Source organism: Chanodichthys erythropterus, chromosome 5, assembly GCF_024489055.1.
Source record: "Chanodichthys erythropterus isolate Z2021 chromosome 5, ASM2448905v1, whole genome shotgun sequence".
Classification (NCBI taxonomy): domain Eukaryota; kingdom Metazoa; phylum Chordata; class Actinopteri; order Cypriniformes; family Xenocyprididae; genus Chanodichthys; species Chanodichthys erythropterus.
Genome location: NC_090225.1, coordinates 30,074,930 through 30,099,640, shown reverse-complemented (window position 1 = coordinate 30,099,640; position 24,711 = coordinate 30,074,930). Strand labels below are relative to the sequence as shown.

Sequence of the window (24,711 nt, the reverse complement as noted above, 5' to 3'; positions counted from 1 at the left end):
CTGCACTCTGCAGGGAACAGGACAGTAAATTCATCTGTACTCACTATGGCGAATTATCTTTTTCCCCTTTCATGTGGCTACAGGGCTTATACTAAGAGAGAGCCTGCTCTCTGCTGGCACAGAATTCCCTAAAATAGCTGCATTCATACTGGGCCTGGTGTTGTAGAAAGGAAGACATTTAGTGGAATTGGACGGAATCCATGATATTAAACAGTAGATGGGATTGTGAAGCAGCAGGAGTAATCATGCAGGGCAGCAGGCCGCAGGAATGCAAATCATCCACACCGCTAGAAGTGAAGTTAGCAGGTGGCCTCCGCTATTCATTGGATGTCAACACTCTTTTTAGATCGGGACCACATAACATCTGGGTACCCTGACCACTGGTTTGAATTAAGTCAAATACAGTCACCCAGTTTTCTGCCATTCAACAAAAAATGTACTTCGTAAAATCCTGTGATCAGATAAGGTCAGTATAGATTTGCATGCAAACATCTGTCTAAACTAATCCATTTGTTTACAAATTATTTTTCAAAACAGCCAAACAGGGCACATTTGAGCCCAAATGCAGTAATGAAGCAAAACAAAAAAAAGTCAATAATAAAGTTTTGGTAACACTTTAGTTTAGGGTCCTATTCTCACTATGAACTAGTTGTTTATTAGCATGCATATTACTAGGATATTGGCTGTTTATTAGTACTTATAAAGCACATATTAATACCTTATTCTGCATGACCATATTTTACATTTCTTAATGCTACCCAAAACCTAATCTTAACAACTAGCTTACTAACTATTAATAAGCAGTAATTAGGAGTTTATTGAGGCAAAAGTCATAGTTAATAGCTAGAGAATAGTGAGAATTGGACCCTAAACTAAAGTATGAGGAAGGTCCCCCAACCCCAGCAAATGAATGTAAATCATACAACAAACATGATGTTGAGTCAACTGTGGTAGAGACAGACACAAAAAAAATATTTGAAAATAGATTTAATGACATACAAACATGGTTCTAAAATAATAAATGCAATATTTTCCAAAAAATATATATTACTCAGAGTACTAATACAAGTGTATATAAGGAGGAAGAATATTTGCTCAGAAAAAAAAAAAAAAAAAAAAAAAAAAAAAACCTTAATTTTGTATATCCACCCACGGATATCTAAAGCAAACTAATATAAATCAGCAATTGTGGTCTGCAATACTTTGGGATATTTGAGGAAAATATGTATGGACATACTCAGTGCTCTTACAACAACACTACACTCATTTTATTAACAAAGAATTATTATTATTATTATTTATATTATTTATGCTAAATCCAATATGGCTGTTCTTTTTTTACCCACATCAAAAAAAATCATGTAAATAGGTTTACTAGGGTTTAAGGCCTTTACATTTCTTTTGTAAAATAGCAGCAGTTCTGTTTTGGAGTGGTTGCTCGTGAACTTATAACATGTAATCGAAAGAAAGTAAATTATATTTGATCGTCTAATCTATGACTCTCTCTAACTGGTCTAACTCATAAACATATTCTCAGAGAAAGAGCAATCAGCCATTGATTTGTGGTAAGAGTGGTAACTTTAACTGATCTACATCACACATATAATAACGTTATTACAGAACAAAGCCAAATAAATAAGAGGAATTATGAGCTAATATATACATAATACTGTACATCAAATGTCAAAAACTATTTCTTTTGATATGTTATTTATTCCAGCAATATGACACAGACGCTTCTCTGCCCTCAATGACAACCACAGGACCTCACCACCATATTCCGGTACTTTTTCAGAATTACATTTGAGCTGTCATCAAAATACAGCACTGATATGGCATTCAGTTTGGTTGGTGCACAGCAAGGCTTTGGCACATTATCAGGAAACATTAGATGGACCTGTTATGGGAAAAAATGAAAGAAATGCATGATATGTTGAATCAAAACCAGTGTTTTTTGATTGGGAAAAAAATGATTTATCATACATTAAGTAAACAAAATTATCCTTCAAACCTAACACACGCATACACACATTTTTTAATCTTAGTTCATGTTAATTTCAACATTTACTAATACATTATTTAAAAATATATATATATATATGTTATATTATTTAAGGTGTCTGAGCTAATATGAACTAACAATGAACAGTTGTATTTTTATTAACTAAAGCTAACAAATATGAATAAATACTGCAACAAATGTATTGCTCATTGTTAGTTAATGTTAGTGTAATGGTTATGTTATTTGCGTGGACTCTTATGTTGTTTTTCCTTTGGTTCCCATCTTTCCTTTCTGTGTTTAGATCCTGTTCCCATTGCTGGTTCCTATAGTAAGTCATTAATTAATTGATATGATCACCTGAGTCTTGTTTGGTTTCAGTTTTAGTCAGGTATTTAAGCCCTCAAATTGGTTGTTCTCTTGGCCTTGTATTGTCTTTACATATGTGAAGCTGTTTTTTTGTGACAGAACACAGGACCAAACAAGGATCTAACAGAAGCCTTCATTACCCTTGCCCAAGAAAGCCTTCCTTTATGGGAATACTCTGCCTTGATCTGCGAGTTTACCCAGCGCTCCTACCTTGATGGTACCACACTAAAATCTATTTTCTGGATAGGAGCAAATTATTTTGTCCCTCTGGACTTACCAGACATGGGAAATCTAACATGGAGAGAAGTCATTCTCCTTTGTTTACTGTGCACCTACCCATTGTTGATGTCCTCACCCATGACTACCCAGAAACAGAGCCCATTCAACCCCTCCACATGCCCACCAAGGTCTCAGAGCCAAAGCCAGCTGAGTCTGATCAGGTGTTTGAGATGGCCCCAATGTCCATCCAGGAGATCAAGCCTGAGCCATTTTTCACTGCACGAACCTACACTCTCTAAGTGCATGAACAACAAACAAGAGCCCACCGCAGACCCAGAGCCCAAGACCATCTAGCACATCTAGCACGCCTCGTCTCACACCCCTTCGGCTCCACCTGCTGAGCCTCCGTCTTGCAAAGCTGCGATGCCACCTTGGCCCTCCAGTCTAAGGGGCCGTTCACACAGAACGCGTCTTTGCGTCTAAAAATGTGAGGCAATAACGACAACATCGGAAATAATAAAAATAGGTAAACAGCAGAATTGACAGATACAAGTTTTGACATGGAAAAAAAGAAAATAAGATAATAATGAGCGCCTCCTCCGCCATGTTGCCGTCATATAAAACAGTTGTCATGCCAACTTGCTACTGTAAACAGAAGCTTGCAACGTTCGCCCCGCCTCCGAGTTCTTCTGAATGGTCCACTGTTTTGGAACTTACATTGATTAGCGGCGCTGCATGTAAAGGTTGAAATTCTTTTAACTTGACACGCCGTCTTAAAAACGCGGTGGTCATGTGAGAGGCGCTACAAAAGACGCGAAACGCGAGCTTAACGGTCATGCACGTCCGTCAAGCACGTGTTTACATAGAAAAACAATGGGAAAGTAGCGCAATGGAATAGAAAAACGCGTTCTGTGTGAACGGCCCCTAATGGTTCACCCTGGGCCTTTGTCTCCTCAGCTCTGCCTGGGTCTCCACCTCTCACAGCTCCACGTAAGGAAGTATCCTTGCTTCCACCTGGACTCATCTCAGAGACTTTTCCCTGGCTATTCCCTCTAGCATCTACTCCCCAGCTCTTCCCTCCATCTCCTTGGTCTCTTCTTTTACCGACTCCTCCAAGTCCCTGTCCACCGCCAAAACCCCCACCCTCCCTCCACTGTTGGCCTGTCTGTTAGGCTCGAAGATGTGCCTTCCGGGAGGGGGGTACTGTAATGTGTCATGTGTGGACTCTTATGATGTTTTTTCTTTGGTTCCTGTGTTTCTTTCCTGTGTTTAGATCCTCTTCCCTTTGTTCCTGTTCCTAGTTGGTTTCTATGGCTACTCATTGATTTAATTGATTATGAGTTTTGTTTGGTTCCTCATTTAGCCATGTTTTAAGCCCTCAGTTTGGTTCTTCTCCTGGTCCAATATTGTCTTTACATGTGTAAAGCTGTTATGCTTATTTTTGCCTTCTGATTTGCCTTTGTCTTTGTTTTTTAATGAACTAACTGTCAAAGTACAGGTAAGGGAAGAGCAGCAGAGGATCTAAATTGCAGCAGATTTAATTTATCAATTGACCAATTAACTTATTTTATCAATTAACCAACATTATTTAGTGGGACCTTATTGTAAAACTTTACCTTTATGCCTTATTTGCATATATTTGCACAAAACTTGCTCATATTTAGGTCTTATTTTTAGAACCACTACTACAAACAATTATTAAATGATGAAACAAGGGAAACTTACCAAGGTCTGCACAATCGCATGGTTTGTCGCATTCATATGTGCGTTCAGTGGAAATGAACATTCTCCATCACAATAAAAGGCTGCATAGCCTTCTGGAGCAATAATCCAATCCTAAAATGAGAGAGAGACAGTGATGTATTTTCTGGTCGAATGGAGCAATCCCATTGTGCAGTCCTGTAATTGATGTCTTGCGAGTCGTCACATGTGCTTACCTGCCATCCTAAGTCGCGGAAGCTCACGTAAAGTTCATGCTTCTTGCAGGCTTGTCTCTGTTCACTGGTGTTCTGATCTAGATAACAGCAACAAAACGGACGTTGAGCCTTCAAACACTGAAATAGTCATGTTGTTTAGTCTAGGAGTGTGTGTGGGCTCAATGTGCTCTATGTTTGCAGCTGGCAGGGTGATTTTGTATATAGACTCTGAATGCCATAAATACTCAGTGATTTGATGGCAGCAAAGAACCCTACATTCAGAAAACATCAGGTGAGCTCAACAGGCATTCTTCAAGTGAGTCATCTATGAAGGGCAGAAATGTGGATATGTGGATTAAAACAACTGCTACTCATTTCATGCAAATTAAAGATGCAGTAGGTGACTTTTTAATAGAATAGTTTGCGGAAAATATCCCTCTAAAATCACAGATATCACTGAACCCTAAGAAATTACACCTGTCTGCTTTGTAAACAGCAAAAAATTCACAGCGTGATGATATTGTTGAGCTTCTTCAAGATTGTGGAATGCAATATAGAGCCACAGGCTTTGGTTGTTCAGTATTCATCAATATCTGGAACATGCTATCTAATAACATTAGACAGTGTCCCACTTTGCACAGTTTGGTACATCTGAAAATATGGTTAAAGATGAGGCAAAACATGTAATCACTGAACAGCTTGCATAGTAACCTGTTGTATTGTTGAGCACTTTTTTAATTTAGCCGTTTTTTTTTTTGTTTTTTTTACACCCATTTCTTTTTAGATGTAATATCATTTATCATGCATGTTCTCCAACCAATATGACCATATAGGTCGTTTGTCACTTCCCTGAAACATGACCCATAGGAGCATTTACTGTGGTTTAAGCGGCACCCCTATCGACAACAGGACACTTTCATTTTAATGCATTGTAACTATGCCAAATGTTCCCTCTTTTCCTGCCTGGGACTGCAGATGATTTAGCTCTGTACAGTAGTTGATTCTGATTCTTTTTTTTTATTAAATAAATAAATAAAAATTGTTAGAGATGCTAACCAACTGCATTCAGATGACCTTGAGGTGCTCTCTACCATCATTTTGAGCATTTTGGTTTGCTGACTTTGTCAGATTTGACTTTGTCAGACTTTTGAATATCAGCATAATGACTGCATTGCAGCTTATTCAGGCCAAGTACTGCCAACTTAGAAACCATCTGACTGACAAGTAATGTGTTTATCTGAAACTGGTATTTGGTGTGGAAAAACAAGTCATATAATGGTGCAAAATTCTCAACAAATTATATAGAATGCATCAAATAAATAAATAAATAAATGTGAGAACATGGATGATGAATAAGAATGATGTAGAAGCACCTAACCCTGGTTGTAGGCCTAAACCTAACATAAACTGTAAACTTGTTCCTCAAATATGATTTCTTGTCACTGAAATCTGGTTGATTGGAATGTTGTTCCAGGATCAACAAAGATGTTGAACTTGTACTTGGTGAAATCGCATTCACCGAAAAGGTATGTAGATATTTTGAATCTACATAAATATCTGTTCATCCAGAGATAACACAGATTTTTTTACAGATATCTCAAAAAAACAATGGGATTTCTAGTTCAATTGATGTTTGTTTAATAGATTTGATGCCGCTATCCAGACAAATTTAGTAAATCCAGTGATCATTGCATGAAGGGTTGCACTTTATTTTACAGTACATGCACTTATGTGTACATACAGCGGCCTTACCTAAGACTGTATTGGGTAATATAAGATAACTAATAAGGTAACTATGGGTTAGGGTTAGGTTTTGAGGAAGGTTTATGGTTAGTACCTAGTTATTACCCAGTTATTGTACTATAATAAGTATATAGCATGTACATGAGGAACAGGACTGTAAACTAAAGTAATATTGTATTAACCTTATTTGCTCTATACTTTGGTCAAGCTAAAAATCAGACAAGAGCTTGTGAGATCAAAAAGCTGCTTTCCAGTTTTTTGTGTACCATGTATCAGATATAAGTGAGTGAACTGTAGCTGGTTTGTTTGGTGGAAGTTAGAGAAATGTCTAACTTTGCTTACAGCACCTTTAAGGAGCAACTCTGGATGTTTTGAATTTTGGAAAACTGCACTGTACCTCCACTTTTGAGAGCTGGTGAAGTTTTCTGTTGTGCTTTGCTTTTGTTTCTGTGGCTTTTCTTCTTGCCTCCTGTTGCTCTTACAGAACGGAGCAGAACCTCACTGGCTTTGAAAAAAGCCACCAGGAATGGCTGTTTGGACTGAGGTCCATTCCTTCCGATGATGCCAGCAGATTTCATGTTGATGCTTCTACCTGAAAATCAAACAGATGCATGCATCCGATTACAGAGATCAACGCTAGGCAAACAGCCATGATTAAGACACGAAAACCTCGTCCTGGGTGGCAAAATCACCACAACTATGTATGACAGTTTCTATGGTCCACACAGATACTGTAGTAATTGTCTGCATGTCAAACTGAGAGGGAGAGGGATGAAAACTGATCCTAAAACACTGAGAACTTCATGGCATCAGGTTCCCATTTAAGAAAGAGGAAAAACTGGGCGTAGTCGTGACTCAAAGATGATACTTTTGTGGAGTCTCACATTGGTAAACGTGTCTGTTTTAAGCTAATGTAATGACTATGTGAATGGAAATGAAACCAGCTGCATTTCATGGTCCTTATTTCCAGTGAAAAGGGAATGCAACAATAATTGAAAACAACAAAGCGCTGTCTGCAGGAAAGAACACTAAAATTTGACAGCACTATTAAAGTGACCAGTGATGGTTATTATTTAATAAATTCCCCAACAAATGAGTAACATAGAGTAACATGAACCCGGCAGACATCCGTTGTAAAGTACCACTAAATACAAAACAATATTATGATTCATCTTTGGAGAAATCGACTAGTCCTGAAACCATAGTAACTTTGTCGCATATCCGTCATTCAAACCACACTGGTTCAACAATATACAACTGTTGTTAATGACTAATAACAACTGCTAAATAATCGGTTTGAGAGTTAATTCATGCCAGATTATTGCTGGAAATAATGAACTACTTTGTTACTTTTGTTCTTCATTGTTTTCCTTTACTTCCAGATGTTTGATTCAATTGCAGGTTCCCACACAATTCTCTTGACAACTAAAAGATGTAGAATGAAGTTTATCTATGGAATGAAATATATAGGTTGTTCTTTAAAGTGGAAAAAGGTTCTTCAGATTATTAAGATGTTCTTCACACTAAGAAAAAAAAAAGGTTCTTAAATGTTGACTGAAAGGTTCTTTGTGGAAACAAAAGTTGTTCTTCTATGGCATCATCATGAAAACCCCCTTTTGGGACATTTATTTTTGTACACAACTTTGCGATGATCTTTGCAAATGTTTGTTGGAACTATGGTTTCGGGAGGCACCAAATCATCAGACTATATTAGTAACGACAGAACTTACGATCATAGTTGGCTAATAATGCTTTTGGGAAACGCAGCCCTGGTTTGGAGACAGTCATGAACATTAGCACCATTGAGCTCAAAGCCAGATCGGCCCATCTTCACGCAGTTTGAAGGTTTGCAAGCATGAATTTGTGAGCCACAGCAGATAGGAAGATGTTCGATTAACTTTTATTTTGGTCTGTTCGTTACAAAGCACCTAAAGGGACATGGTGATGGGATGGGTGAAAAAAATATTTCAATGCTTTTGCGTTCCCCTGAGAAACTTTGTTCACGCGCAAACTTTTTGAGTTCTTTGCTAGCGAATGCAAAGTTTCTTGGAGGAACACAAAACATTTGCGAGAGAATGCAAAAGCACTGACAGAATTTTTCATCTTATCTCATATTTCTTTTCCATCACCACGTCCCTTTAGGGGCCTCATAGCTCCTTACACAAAACTCTGAACTGAACTGAGCTAGATGATGACACTATTGTCTTCTGTAGAGCTGCTTTATAGCTGAATCGAATTTGTTTCATATTTGATGAATTTTGCAACATTGACACTGTTATTGAATTGTCTCAAGATGAATAATGACACTATTATCTACTGTAGAGCTGCTTATAGCTATATTGAACTTGTTTTTATTAACACAATCTCACAGTTATTGAACTGAACTGAATCAACACTGAACTGACTTGAGCTGAATAATGACACTATTGTTTTATAAGAGCACAGTTGAATTTGAAGTTTGTATCATTGATTCTGTTCTTTTCCTGTTTATTACTGTGAAGCTGCTTTGAAACAGTCTGTATTGTATAAAGCACTAACACTAACAGACTTGACAAAGACATTGTCGAACCCTCCGTCAGAGATTTCTCAAGCATACTATGTGGAGTGGTTCCAGTTTCCAGTGCCATCCTGATGTGAACGCTCTTGATTAAAGCGCTGCTGTCACTCTCTTACCGTCAGTGGTCTCCACGCAGAGCTGAAGGCCCATGTTCTGCTGCGGGTTCAGGAGCCAGTGATTACTGGTGGCCGTGATGTCAAACACCAGCCACCCCCCATCAGTGGCGCGGATCTTTTTCGAGTCCAAGAGAAACGTTTCAGCATCCCTAATGAGACAATAAGAATGCACTATGACAATGTGATTTACATTATATTTTGGAATATAATATTTCACTGTCCCACACAAATAGATGAATGTTAAACTGTAACGAAATGTTTAACATCCGAGACGAATGAGTTGGATTTTGCTAATTGCAGTCAATCTGCATCTTAATTAGCACTGTTGATTATAACATACAAAAACAAATATTGAAATGAGCGCAACCAAATTCTCTCTCAACTCTTCCTTTTCATCTCGACCACAATTTTGTCAACAAGCCATTCCTGTTCATCTACTTAACTGATGTTCCAAAACAGCACATGGGCCACACAGTGAGACCCTGATCTCACAGACAGAAAAATGATCAGACACAGTGGCACGTCCCAGCATGCCACAGTGAGGGCGAGCGCGCCACACCACAGTCGTCTGCGTCCCTGTGACATGTCAGTATTCTCATTTTCTTTTCAACTTCAGCATGAGCAGTTGAATACAGCTGGCATAAACTAGACTCTCTGGGTGTCATATACAATCTTCAGAGAAATATAAAACAGATTTTAATGGATGTTATTAGAAATTTCCAAGAAGGACCGTGGTATCCTTTGAAGTAGCTTGGAGTACCATGTGAATTCCATGGCTAATGGTAAATCATTCAGTTCTATGGTGTATATCAAAGTACCGTGATGTTATTCCAAAGATTATTTTAGTTCTTCAGGAAGAGCAATCCCAAACCATAAAAATTTGTCCTCAACCAAACAACGTTCTAAACCAAAACAATGGTATTTTTCTGTATTTCATTTAATTAGAGCAGAGTCTGTTTTGTCAAAAACCTTTTTTTATCTTGAATTACACTTTGAACAACCGGTCTGTAATAGAGTGCATTATTGCCCATCCAGCGCTGGTTCCCGAAAATTCATTTCTCCCATAAGGATTTCAAAAAAGTCTTTGTTATTGCGCTATAAGTCCTGAACCAAGCCAACCAGCTATGAGGAGAATCATAACATTACAAACTTTGATTTGAAGAAAAACAGTATTTGAAAATCAGACAAAAATACAAGACTGTGAACTTAGCAGCTTTAGTGAGGGAAACAACTACAATATATATATATATATATATATATATATATATATATATATATATGTATATGAAGACTTCAGATGCAAAAGTCTCTAAGTGCCATCTGAAAATATATATATATAAAAAATCAAATATTTAAAGGGGCTCTATGTAAGATTTTTACTTTAATAAAGCATAAAAATACCCCAATATGTTTGCAGATATTTAGGAAACATGCTAAGTTCACCTACTTGTTCCTCAGAATAACAATGCTACAGCCAGATATTCTACTTTGGAATGTTCGTTCCGGTCAGAATGTCTGTTTTTGTTTTGGTCTGTGCAAAACTGTGCGCTGCCAGTTTATCCAATATTGTTTCGACATCACAGGTTGCCATTTGGCGGAAAACACGTGTATTGCAACCATGGAAACCAACAAACAAACTGTGTCAGAGAATCGCAGATTCTACCTGACCTAAAAAGCCTCTGAATCCATCTAAATATCTCTATGAACAACAGCATATTAAAACAGATAAACCAGCTCAGCTTACAATGTGTAATTCTTCTCAGCTCTCATTGTCAATTGTTGCTGGAAACCCGCGTCTTTGAACGAGGGGGCGGGCCAAACAATATTTTGAATTTGGACTGCAGTACCTATTTTAAACACTAGGTGTCATTCCTACATAGAGCCCCTTTAAGCCTCGAGTATACTTCGTCGTTCGTGCCAAACGCATGCAGGCCAAATTTCGAGACCGCGCGGACAGTCTGCGTGCAACAGCGCATGCGCAAGCAGTATAGAAGAGTCCACTAGGTGGCAATACGCACAGTATTGAGCACAGTGTTCAGCCGTCAAAGAAGAGTGTGAAAAGACCGGTTTAAAAACAACACGCTTGAAAAGAGAAAAACACGACAATGGACAACGAACTTGACCAGAGTTTGTGCGAAGAGATTAGAAAGTAACCACATTTGTACAATTCATGTTTAAAGAGTACAAAGACGTGTTTATGGAGGGGGATAAGTAAAATATGGGAAAGGATGCACTTCTTTTCTTCTCCAATCATGCCCAGTGAATGTCACGTTGATGACATGGCCCAGTGCTGCTCTCCGATGTCAGGTAGAACATAGAAAAAAGCTGTTAGCTAATTAGATGTTTTGCTTGTTTCTGAATTTTCTGTACAGCATCATGGGTAATGTAGTTTATCACCACAAATTCTGCTGTTAAACGGTTATTTTAAAACTAAGTTGAAATAATTTGGGCTGAAACTGTAACAAACACCATTGATTAATAGCCTCATAGCTCACAGTAAGGCTGTCTTTAAATGTTTTTAAATTATCATTAAAAAATCAATTTCCCTATGTAGAAATAGAATGGAGTTCAAAAGACACTGATTTAAGCCTGCAGTTGAACATTACACATCAACAGTTCTTGTAGTTCATTTCCTGTTGCACATGATAAAAGTAATGCTTTGTGGTTCAGTGAAAACATCAAGAATCGCTCTTACCGATTCAGCCAGAGAGTGAATCACTAGGCTGAGTCACACAAGTTAAAATGATCTGGCTCATTTGAGTAATTCACTTGTGAACTGGACTACATCGAACTGCGAAAAAGCAGTGAGGACAATTGAACATGTGTTATCTATTCATTGTGTCATGGCACAAATTAAATTCAGATTTTCCTTTGCCATGATGCTTGTAGATACAGTAGCATCACAGCACAAACCGGAACCAGATCTGAGTAAGAATTAGTTCTCTATTTCCATCACGGTATCACAGTACCTCCACAATACTGTTTTGGAAAGGTGTCGTTTACCGCCATGCCATTAACACTCACAGTGGGCACGTTTTGGCAGGCTATATGAAGTGGGTGCTAAACTGTGAAACACTAAATTCCATTAAATCACAGTTCGGACACAGAAACGAATGTGTGAAGCTGTCAGACATGGGTGCCTCATAAACACAGCCATGAGTTCCAGGGCCTCTGATGGCAGAATCCATTTTAAACCCTTGTTTCGTTGCCCCAGGAGAGCCGTATCTCCTCTTGAATGTTTCAGCTGCATTCATTCATGGTGAGAAAAGGCCCTGTCTATGATGTGCCCATGTATGACTCAAGATAAGTCACGGGTCTCCATCTAGATTTAGAGGGCCATTAGAAGCGTGAAGAGGCAGGTGGGCACACTCACTTTTAGGAAGCTTTGGAAGTCTCTTGACGCAGAGGCCCTCTATTAAGGCCAGATGGCCCTGTCTGGGGTGCAAGCGCTCTGACAAGCTGCCGAGATATGCAAGGAGTGATAACTGATGGACTTTCAAGACTTTCATAAGTGCTGGAACTTGCAAATGAGCTGTTAATGGAAAGCTTTATCCATGGCCATTACCAGCAAGTATATCTGGTGAGACTGAGGAAGAACAGGTTTGCTTTGGTTCGGGTGGGCTCTGGTTCAGCGAAACTATTCCTAGCGGACAAGAGGTGGAACAGAGCTGACCTGATGTCATGATGTCATGGTCTTTTAGTTGAGCCCAGCTGGCTATATCCTAAAAAAAAAAAAAAATCAGCAAAGCTGAGGTAGTTTTCTTAGGAAAACTGTTCCCATACATCATTCCACAATGGCTATGCAATCTTTATTATCTGTGTTCACTGCACAGGTTGGACCTCCCATACTTTAGAGAAGGACACTATTCTAACTCAAACCTTATTAAGCTACATTGAGCTTCAACATTCAAGCTAAAAATATTATTTTACATGTACATTAACTCTTTCCCTGACAGTTTTTTTTTATTCTTTTTATCATTTTCACAAAACTTTCATGTATATATATATATATATATATATATATATATATAGCAACATGTTCTCCAACCAATACGTCTATATAGGTCATTTGTCACTTCCCTGAAATAGGAGCATTTACTAAAGTTGCACTCCTATCGACAACAGGACACTTTCATTTTAATGCATTGTTCCCTTTTATCTGCGTCTTTTATATTTAACTTTTATATTTCGGGTTTCACGTAGCTCAATTGGCAGAGCATTGCAATCATGTGATTGTGGGTTCAATCCCAGGGAACGCATGTGCTCATAAAGTGTATATGCACTATAAATCACTAAGGGTAGGTTTAGGGGTGGGGTAGGTGTAGTCTTTAATAAAAAAAAATAAAATAAATAAAAAAGAGTTTTGCTAAATGGAAATAGGACAAATTGTGTAAAAAGTCCTCACATTTCATTTAAATGAACAAGCATGTTGATTAGTAACGACAGTCATACATCATTTCATGAAGACAGTCGTAACACGAGACTGTCATTATTTTTATGCCAGCTAGAGGGCGCATGACTTTAACACGTAAATATAGATCATAAACCCTCTGGGTTTTTTTTGTTGTTTTTTTGAGGATAGTCTGATATATATATATATATATATATATATATATATATATATATATATATATATATATATATATATATATATATATATATATATATATATATATTCCAGCTTTATGAATTATTTTTTTATCAACACTTGAATGTGGTTACGTTTCATTTAAAAAAACAAGGTTTTCAACATTTGAACTTTTTGTCAAAGGCTTCATCCAGATCAGATTCAGAATGATGATCAAAACACAGATGGAGTAGATCGAGTCCATCAACACCCCCAAAGCTTCACAGTCGTTAGCTCTTCATGAGTTCAACATTTCATTCAGTAACGCAGTGTTGATTTATATGTTGTTTAAAGGGGTGCTTGATTATGATTTGACTTTTTTAACTTTAGTTAGTGTGTAATGTTGCTGTTTGGTCATAAACAACATCTGCAAAGTTACGACACTCAGAGTTCAATGCAAAGAGAGATATTTTCTTTTAAAGAATTTTCTGTTTAAGAACTACAACAAACATCTGGAAGGAACTACAACGAGCTTCTTCCTGGATTAGTGACATCTCTAACCCTTTAATTTACATAAACCCCGCCCCTGAGACACACAACAAAGGGGGCGGGGCCATGTTGGGCTGCTTTAGAGAAGAGGAAGAGTTGTTGTAGTAGAGTGTTGTTGTCATGCCGTCATTTTACACCGGACTGCTTCACAAACGAGGGTCAATTCAACACTGGATTTGCACAAAAGTTTAACAGAGTGTTTGATCTGTGGGGTACTTTGAGCTGAAACTTGACAGACACATTCTGAAGACACCAGAGACTCATGTGAAAGGGGCATAATAGGTCCCCTTTAATGTTGATGATTGTGTTGTTTAACGTGCATCAGCAATGTTTCTATCACTTGTTTCTGCTTCTTCTTCACCTGTGTTTTGATCCAGAGATTCTGTAGTCTTTCAGAAGATGCACATTTGTTTATGATTAATGGATGTTTTTTTTTCTTTCTTTTTTTTTTCCAAAATCATTTTGCATAGGTTCAGCAATTTCTAGTCAATATAATATTTTTTTAGAGTTGAGATATTAACACTTAGGAAAATTAAATCATACAAAAGTTTTCTTCTGATATTTCACAAGTTCATATAATACTGGAGTATGATAAAGACACACAGAATTGGCTTGCTGTTCAAAACAGAGCGCTCAAGTTGGAGACTCGACTGGACTGTGTAGTAACAGAGTTAGTAATGAAGAAATAGATTTAAGGCAGGAGACGGGTGGTGGAGGGATACTGGAGGAATCATCACGGATGACCTGCGCAGATGTTTATATACTCTTGCGTAATGATTGACAGGATCAGATGAACGAGCTCCTCCCCAACCTTGGTTTTAAAACTCCATAAAGTAAATCTTCTTTGTGGAATACTCAGAATGATAAAGATACTAGTCTGGCATCTGGATATTTTACATTCATCAAAAAAATGCTGTTAGTTACATATTAATAGATCCTGTAGTAAATATGATATGAAAGCACTGTGTTCCTGGATAATGTTACATAAGATCATCCTTGGAACAAGTTCCAAAATATGTTATATTAATATCAGCCAAATGAATTTAACTTTATCTGCTTATTTTCTGAAACTGTATGATGGATAATCCAAGGCAGTGTGTGCCATTGTCAGTTTTTCAATAGTGACAAATTACAGTCTTAAAACATCCTGACGTATGTAGTTTAATCGTCACAAGGGAAACCTCCAGACAGACTCCAGACTCACTCGTGTAAACAGGATGTCCTTTTATTTTCCGCTTGATTGCCTGCCTAAAGTGTTTCACAGACCAGGCACAGCTTTAAGAGACTGTCCTACAGGTTTAATTGGAAGTCAGGTTTCATTTAAACTCACCGTGTTACTCTAAGGCAAAAACAGCCGCTGAAGATTTGTTCAGCTTAAAAGTGTTTTATCAGCACAATCTCATTAGTATGTGTAGGTAATCTTACATCAAGGTTATATAGATGTACTGACAAATGTTTACAAATCCTCTGAAATCCATAGTCAATATTCCGATTAATTTAGTCCCATTTAGTTCATAAATAAATTTCACATCAAAAGGGTCTGTCTCTGATAAAGTTTCTCCATCATTTAATGAAAGTCTCACTTGGTCAAAGGTTTAGGGACAATTGCAGACAAGTACAGATTTGTGCATTACAGTTTTATATGAAATGAATGCTTTTTTCCCTAGCAAGACATGTTAAATTGATCAAAAGTGACAATAAAGACATTTATAATCTTACAAACAATTTCTATTTCAAATAAATGCTGTTCTTTTGAACTCAAAAATATTAAGCAGCTCAACTGTTGATGGCTGCTAAAAAGAAATAAATTCTATTTTAAAATGTATTCAAAAAAAAAAACAGTTACATTTTTCAATATATTTTACAATATAACTGTTTTTACAGTATTTACCAACATCAAATTTTTGAACATTAGCCTATAGTCTATTTTATAGTTCTTTGTGTTTGGAGTATGAAAATATAGGCATATTATTTTTAGATAGCAAGCACTTGCAACATGATCATTCTTTGACCATACCACACCACCTGTCAAAAGACGCGTCTAATTCTTCATTATTACTATTAATGACAAAGTCATCAAAAAGATGAAACTGTCACAGGCTGGTTGCAGAAATGAGAGTAGTTGCAGGATCTATTTGTAGCAGTTATTTTATTTCACAACTTCAGTCAAAATAACAAACACAGGAGCACAGGAAAACACAGGAGAAAATCAAACCAACTAAACAGCTACATGGACGGACAAAGAATGACTCAAATAGAGGAACATATATTAGAGAAACTTGTTTCTGCCACTGAATAAAAAATAAATAAGGTAATTGCAACTTTTTATCTCACAATTCTGACTTTTTTTTCTGACTTAATAACTCGTAATTGCAAGTTCATATCATGCAATTCTGAAAAGATGTCAGAATGGCAAGAAAAAGAGTAAAAATTGCAAGAAAAATGTCAGAATTGAGAGATATAAACTTGCAATAGTGAGACAGAATTGGGAGAAAAAAAAAAGTCAGAATTGCGAGAAAAAAGCCAGAATTGAGAGACATAAACTCGCAATTTGAGGAAAAAAGTCAGAATTGCGAGAAAAAAAGCCAGAATTGAGAGAGGTAAACTCGCAATTGTGAGAAAAAAAGTCAGAATTGAGAGAAAAAAGCCAGAATTGAGAGAGGTAAACTCGCAATTGTGAGAAAAAAAGTCAGAATTGCAAGAAAAAAGCCAGAATTGAGAGAGGTAAACTCGCAATTGTGAGAAAAAAAGTCAGAATTGAGAGAAAAAAGTCAGAATTGCTAGAAAAAAGAAAAAAGCCAGAATTGAGAGACATAAACTCGCAATTTTGAGGGAAAAAAGTCAGAATTGAGAAAAAAGCCAGAATTGAGAGACATAAACTTGCAATTTGAGGAAAAAAGTCAGAATTGAGAAAAAAGCCAGAATTGAGAGACATAAACTTGCAATTTGAGGAAAAAAGTCAGAATTGCAAGAAAAAAGCCAGAATTGAGAGACATAAACTTGCAATTTGAGGAAAAAAGTCAGAATTGCAAGAAAAAAGCCAGAATTGCTAGAAAAAAAGAAAAAAGCCAGAATTGAGAGACATAAACTCACAATTTTGAGGGAGAAAAGTCAGAATTGAGAAAAAAAGCCAGAATTGAGAGACATAAACTTGCAATTTGAGGAAAAAAGTCAGAATTGAGAAAAAAGCCAGAATTGAGAGACATAAACTTGCAATTTGAGGAAAAAAGTCAGAATTGCAAGAAAAAAGCCAGAATTGAGAGACATAAACTCACAATTTTGAGGAAAAAAGTCAGAATTGCGAGAAAAAAGCCAGAATTGAGAGAAAAAAAGTCAGAATTGCAAGAAAAAAGTCAGAATTGAGAGGAAAAAAGTCAGAATTGCAAGAAAAAAGTCAGAATTGAGAGAAAAAAAAGTCAGAATTGCTAGAAAAAAGACAGAATTGAGAGACATAAACTCACAATTAGAGGAAAAAAGTCAGAATTGCGAGAAAAAAGCCAGAATTGAGAGAAAAAAAGTCAGAATTGTGGGAAAAAAGCCAGAATTGAGAGACATAAACTTGCAATTTGAGGAAAAAAGTCAGAATTGCAAGAAAAAAGTCAGAATTGCGAGAAAAAAGTCAGAATTGCGAGAAAAAAGCCAGAATTGAGAGAAAAAAAGTCAGAATTGAGAGAAAAAAAGCCAGAATTGAGAGAAAAAAAAGTCAGAATTGCGAGAAAAAAGCCAGAATTGAGAGAAAAAAGTCCAAATTGCGAGACAAAAGCCAGAATTGAGAGACATAAACTCGCAATTTTGAGGAAAAAAGTCAGAATTAAGAAAAAAGCCAGAATTGAGAGAAAAAAAAATCTGAATTGAGAGAAAAAAAGTCTGAATTGAGAGACATAAACTCACAATTTTGAGGAAAAAAGTCAGAATTGAGAGAAAAAAGTCTGAATTGAGAGAAAAAAAGTCTGAATTGAGAGACATAAACTCACAATTTTGAGGAAAAAAGTCAGAATTGAGAGAAAAAAGTCTGAATTGAGAGAAAAAAAGTCTGAATTGAGAGACATAAACTCACAATTTTGAGGAAAAAAGTCAGAATTGAGAGAAAAAAAGTCTGAATTGAGAAACATAAACTCGCAATTTTGAGGAAAAAAGTCAGAATTGAGAGAAAAAAGTCTGAATTGAGAGAAAAAAAGTCTGAATTGAGAAACATAAACTCGCAATTTTGAGGAAAAAAGTCAGAATTGAGAAAAAAGCCAGAATTGAGAGACATAAACTCGCAATTTTGAGGAAAAAAGTCAGAATTGAGAGAAAAAAGTCTGAATTGAGAGAAAAAAAGTCTAAATTGAGAAACATAAACTCGCAATTTTGAGGAAAAAAGTCAGAATTGAGAAAAAAGCCAGAATTGAGAGACATAAACTCGCAATTTTGAGGAAAAAAGTCAGAATTGAGAGAAAAAAGTCTGAATTGAGAGAAAAAAAGTCTGAATTGAGAGACATAAACTCGCAATTGTGAGAAAAAAAGTCAGGACTGTGATATAAAAAGTCGCAATTATCTTTTAAATAGTTTTATTTTGTATTTTTGTTATTCTGTGGAGGAAACAAGCTCCCATACTATATACACATAAGCTGACTGAGGAGAAAACAAGAGACAGGTGGGACTAATCAGTCAAACAATGGGTAACTATGACAACAAATGAGCGTGAACCAAGGCACATGGAAAACAAGACACTACAAACACAGACCTAACAGAAAGAAACTATTTGAGCTTCTTCAAAGTAGCCATTCTTTGCCTATTTTCAAGCTCTGCAAACTCTCTCCATTCTCTCAACCAGCTTCATGAGGTTCATTCTGGGATGCTTTTTAAACAGATTTGAAGTAGTTCATATGTGCTAGACACTTATTGGCTGCTTTTCCTTCAACTCGTCTCCTCCAACTTTTTGAATAAAATGTTGTTGGGAAATTCCCTGAGAATTAATTATAGCAAAAAGAGGGCCAAAATCTGTGCTGAATGCAGTCATTCGCAATTGCAATTTTTCGGAATCGGCTCCATAAAAAGCAAAAGTGCACGACTGTAGGTGAAAATGCACACAAATATGTATTTTAATTTAGTTCTGTAAAGAAATCCAGGCATTCTATAAAACTAAAGTTAAGAATGGGATCATGAGAAAGATTAATCTGCTCTAACTTCTGAATGGTACAGTGTACAATGGGGAAAGGTCTCACCTGTTTGGATATTCTTTGATGACTTGGTATATGGTGACCTTGAGTGTGATGTTCTCGTATCTGACGGGACTTTGATCCTTATAAATCCTGAACTCGGCGGCGGTCACTGCCTCGCCTTCCGGAATCTGAGTCAGGTCGAAGCGAAACTCCCTGTAGTGTCGTCTGTGATGGGAGAAGTCCTTATCCCTCTCGACTGCACGGAAACACAAAGCGCACAATGAGAATCTGCACAGGACTCGTTTGTTTTGCACTGTAGGACGGAGAAAGACTATCGCACACATGTTGGGTGTCAGCAGCTGCTTTCTTTAAAAAGTCATTCATCAAAATGGTCAACATTCCACGCCTAGTCCAAACATTTGGACGACCAACAAAAGCAATATCCAGTCCATTAAATCAGCCATCTAAGCACAGGTAGCAGTCACTGCACAGGCCCTTCCCTGTACGCTCCATCCATGATGAATGGGCTGTCAGGTTAGAAAAACAGGCCTTCGCTAATACACACTACGTTAGCAGAGAAAAGCTGACAGGACACAAATTTCATGTTTTTGTGAACAAGTTTTCTAGTCAGATATTCTGACCTCCCAAGATTCTCATTTCTAATCTGCAGAAAATACCATGTGGGTGAGAGGTTATCACTGTCAGAAATGTAGTGCTACCTCCTAAACTTGTCCTAAATGGTAGAAACCTTGACAAGAAAACATATTTGATATATAGGAAGTGCCTAGTAGATAAGGCTTTCTCCATATATCTAGAAACTGCTCTGCCAGATGGCTATCAAACATTGCATTTAATGTGTTTTAACCCTTGAACAGGTCTCTGAACATGCAGTAAAGCACAATTTATACAGTATTCAATCTGATTATGGCATCTCTACCATTCTGTATCACAGAATAGTTAGGGTACTACAGTAGTTATCAGTGCAGTTTTCATTTACCATTTTCATTCCAGGTTGTAATCAGCATTGAAATAAGTAAAAAAAAAATATATATATATATATATTTTTTTTTTTTTTTTTCTATTTTATATAAATTGTTGTAATTTTGGCAGAAACTATAGTTACTGTGGTACATTTTTATAAGGGAATAAAGTAGAGATGCACTGATACTAAATTTCTCTGCTGATACCAATAGTTTGATTTTTCTAAGGAAAAAAAATCTCCCAACTGCTGCTGTAATCTACACAGGGAACTCTCTCATTTGATACATTGCTATAATAGTGGAGGTTAAAATTAACAACAGACCCCAAACTATTATATTCAACTGCTGTTTATTTTCAGATATAATCACTCAAATAAAAACTGAAATGTTTGTATACAACTCATAAGCACTTGTCTTCATGGCAAATGTATTCAGACATATATGTATAATTAATGGTAAATAATCTCGTCTCTAGTGTTTTTATGGCTAACTAACGAACTGTGAACATCGGATAACTTTCCTGAGGTAAATGCAACATTAAATGTATCTCAAGCTGTTTTATTGACGTCTTTCTGTGGTTGAAACACAGATTGAGTGATTACATGAGACATGATTCATTTCAGTAAGTTGTACTGTATCTTTCAACATACCTTCTGATGTTCATTCATGTTTTTTCATGCCATAACTTAAAAGTGGAAGAAAAGATTCCAGATCAGCGTTGACGCTTGATCCGTCACGTGACATTTAAGAGCGCCAAAACACCATTTATTGTTTGAATTTCATGAAAAAATGGACCGAAATTGAACGCTAAGGCTTTGTTTCTTATCCGAAGTAACAAATCACAAAGCTCTTTTGGGATTATTGGATGGAAAGTGCTTCAAATAACGTTTGGTCTAGGGAAAAACCACAGACCTGGCAACCCTGGCTTGATCTACGGGTGATTCAAATAGAACCTGCTTTTATGAAGCTATTTTTTAACTGTTAATGTGTTACTGTCGCCTTAACTAAATTCAACACACTTTCTTCACACACAGTATGAGTTGCAGTTTGACACGTTTTTCCTCTCCCTTTTGATCAACGGGATATAATCCGCCCTAATCATCGTCTGTTTTTAAACAATTGTGAATATAATTGCCTTCTTATGACTCATTTTTACAATATACAGTATTAATGTGTTCCTACAAAAGCCTTTTTAACATTGAAAGATGAGGGTGGAAAGACAGTTTTAATTAAAAGACAAAACAGATTGATACTTTCAACGTTAAAGGACATCTCAGTTTGGTAGAGATGAAACTGAACACTGATAGTTGTTATTACTAAACTTCAACATGCAAAGGAACAAAAGGGTTAAATAAGAACGTTCTTCTTGTAGAGCTAATTCCATGTATTCTGCGCTCCGTATCTTCGAAAGCATCAAATAAAGGCATGCATTCACGGTGGTGATGTACAGCGCTGCTTATGAAGCGCCGTGTGAAGCAGAAGTGTGTTTGCACTGCGGTGCCGGTGAAATAGCGCAGCTCGGCCTCTCTGATAGTTTATCTACAGTGAAAGTCTGTAGTTACTTAACACGGAGAGGTCAGAGGGCAGGCCACGGTTACAGCAGCTGGCCAGACTCAACTTCAGCATCCTGGCGGCTAATTAAGAACAGAGGATGGGGATATAGTGCTTTCCGGGCAATATTGGAGATATTGTTTAATTAATTCAGTGCGAGAGATCATTTAGAGTAAAAGTGTATTTTGAGTGCGTGGCAACGATCCAGCTTAAGCTCTACTCGTAGTTGAGTTTCTTTATTGTAATCTGTGTCATAGACGAGCTTTTTTTTTTAAACCCATGAACTACAACATCAACACCTTTTGTATTGAAACGCAAGGCAACAGTTTATCCAGAATCCGTTTAGCGCTTGAGCCTGATTACGTGGAAAGAGCTGCAGTCGCCGTACATGAGTGGAAACACATGGAGCACCGTTCAGGTGATGATGAAGACTCTATACCTTTACACACACGTTTATGTACTCTGAGGCCCAAACTGTGTTTATACTGAACTCCCTTTTGTATTCATCTCTCAAATCCATAAAAACAACAAATTCATACAAGGTTTTTGTGATTCATTCGTGTGTAGGATTCTATCCTGTCAGTAAACAGAACAATGACCTTTAATGGAAGAACGAGCCAAAACATGGCTAAACCAGCGTCTAACGCATAAATTAGATCTGCGAAGTAAGGAAAAAAAAAAAAAGCCACTAGCTACTGGCACCAGATTAGCAGATTTTGAGCAAAAGCGGCCCTTTCTTCAAGCTCTTTCCTCTGCTTAACAACAGGAAGTAATTAAGGCAAATTATCCTCAGGTCAGACAGTCACTTGATAAGTTTACATGAACTGTGAGGTGAGAGGTCACAGCCACTGAAGTTGCACAGTTCAGCGTATACTTATCATCTTATCACAGCATTCTTCAAATAACAGCAAAAAGCAGTTATTACTAACGACAGGAGATTAACAAACCCCGCATGTAAGCGCCGTTCGTAATTTGCTTCACTTCACCACGGTATGTGCATGCATGTGTATTCCGATATAATGACACTCTTTATAGCCACATTTTTATTTTCTCTCCAGAACCTGCAATTGCCTCAGAGTTTCCAGTAACCATACAGTCCTATATATACACCGTTTATAGAGTTTTCAAGGACAGTGTAGATGTGGAGGACTATATTCCAGTAATATGGGGGGGAAAAAAAACACCTGCTATTTTAACATTCATAGGAATTCATTCAATAACATTCACTGGAATCACAAGAAGGCACTATATTTGAGCTCAAACAACATAGCTTAGAAAGAGATGATATCAAGGACCTAGTGTAAAAGTGTCAATCAAATGAAGTCATATTGATTGCATTTTTAAAGCATTATTGTTGAAAGATAATGCATTCATTCCCGTGCATTTTTTCTTTTCTTTTCTTTTTTTTTTTTTTTTTACTACAATATCCAGCAAATTAAGTTTTTTCCCCCTCCAATTTAGTTTTTGTTTAACAAAACATAAGAAGTTTGTTTACTCGGCTCAGCCCTTAGACTCCCGTGTGTCTGCTAAATCCAACAGGTTGTAATTTTACATTTTATAAACTTAAATCACTAAATCTGTAATACTGTGACAAACAAAACGGTAGCTGGCGATTATCAATAATGAGCATTTTAAATCAGGAGCTAGGCTGTAATTGCATTCCTTCTTTAAACGAGCGCATATTTTAGGTTTAACCTTCGTGTTCTGGGGGTCTGAGAGACCGCAAGGCCCTTTCTGTCAAAAACACGCAGTGTTTTTATAATTTCCTTAATTTTATGAAAACAAAACTTCACATCTGTCCCTCATGGAGAGAAAAAAAAAAGAAAAAGAAAAATGTGATTAATTTGAACATTCTCTGACTAGCATAAACACTGTAGAAATGATAAATTTGAATTTGTTTTACTTTATTTTTCTACAATGTGACACCAAATAAAAGCAGTGTCACTGGATAACAATCACCTTTCTAATAAATGCATACAATTTTAGAAGTATAAAATGGGGATACATTGGCTATTCATTTTTTTAAATTAATTGATTTTTTTTTTTTTTTTTTTTTTTGAGTAGGTCAGAGCAACAAATTACAAGAAACCAGTTTGAACTGATATATAGTAAAAATGCTATAGTATTATTTTAAACACGCTGACATTCGACGTTGAGGTGAATTTAAACAGAACATAAAGAGCAACCTACCTAGATTGACAAAACTCATCACCATATCCGCGTCATTCAGAAAGTTGGTGTCGTGCGCGGTGGCCAAAGGCGGGCTCTGACTGGTCAACGGCGCCGCGCGGTACGGCTGCTGCGGGGCGCGCGAGTATCCATGTGGAACTCCAGAGGCGCTTTTACGCGCTTTCCCAGCGAGCGCCTTCCCGAGTATCGCGTCCTCCTCGTCGGTCGTCATCGCGTTGTACAGGTCCAGCATGAAGAGCGGTGCCGACGACGCTTGTTTGCCCGGGGAGAAGGGCCGGGGACGGTGGGGCAAGCCCAGGATGGAGAGGATTTCTCTCTGGATCTCTCGCCGCTCGTGGTTACGCAACCGCCTGTAAATAAAGCTCGAATGCACATGGTTGTCTCCTAAACCACACTGAACGCCGTGAAGAAAACCGAGACAGCTCCACAGAAGTCCAAATGTTGGCGCTCTCATCTTTATCTCTCAGGATGATGCTTTCACCAAGCGAGTGCTGCTGGGTTGATGATGGCGCTCTCCATGGTGCACCATGAATAACTTTGTTTCAGTTTCTTTATTAGCCCAATCAAGTCTTTATCCCGTATGTTTTGGAATGCACTCCTTCTTACACTTCAAAGTGATGCCTCGGGTCAGCTGGTGCTTGCGCTGTGCCACTGTTAGGCAACATCTTCACTAATGCCATTCAGTTGCATTTCGAACTGTTTAACGTCAATCAAATAATGTCAAAAGAGAGAGAAAGAAACAACTTACAAGGACTCTTCACCTGTGCGTTTACTGGAAACAGCACCAGCAGCCTGGGAACGGGAGCGCGCA

At 37.3% G+C, this 24,711-nt stretch overlaps 1 protein-coding gene across 1 annotated transcript; it reads right to left on the bottom strand.

The window, feature by feature from the left end:
* Positions 1-1,297: 1,297 nt before the first annotated feature.
* bmp5 (bone morphogenetic protein 5) lies at positions 1,298-24,354 on the bottom strand. Its single transcript, XM_067385448.1, has 7 exons — positions 23,901-24,354; positions 19,243-19,435; positions 8,920-9,068; positions 6,644-6,838; positions 4,525-4,601; positions 4,313-4,423; positions 1,298-1,897 (listed from the first exon to the last, which is right to left on the bottom strand). The coding sequence occupies exons 1-7, from the start codon at positions 24,352-24,354 to the stop codon at positions 1,748-1,750; spliced, it is 1,329 nt and encodes a 442-aa protein (XP_067241549.1). The 3' UTR covers positions 1,298-1,747.
* Positions 24,355-24,711: the final 357 nt, after the last annotated feature.

Bases quoted from the DNA above. Each gene is read 5' to 3' on its own strand.
- bmp5 (XM_067385448.1), bottom strand. From the start codon at position 24,354: ATGAGAGCGCCAACATTTGGACTTCTGTGGAGCTGTCTCGGTTTTCTT. The intron at 9,069-19,242 runs GTGAGACCTTTC...TTGTCTCATTAG, and splicing joins ATCAAAGAATATCCAAACAG to GGATGCTGAAACGTTTCTCT. The intron at 4,602-6,643 runs GTACAGTGCAGT...GCTGTTATCTAG, and splicing joins ACCAGCTCTCAAAAGTGGAG to ATCAGAACACCAGTGAACAG.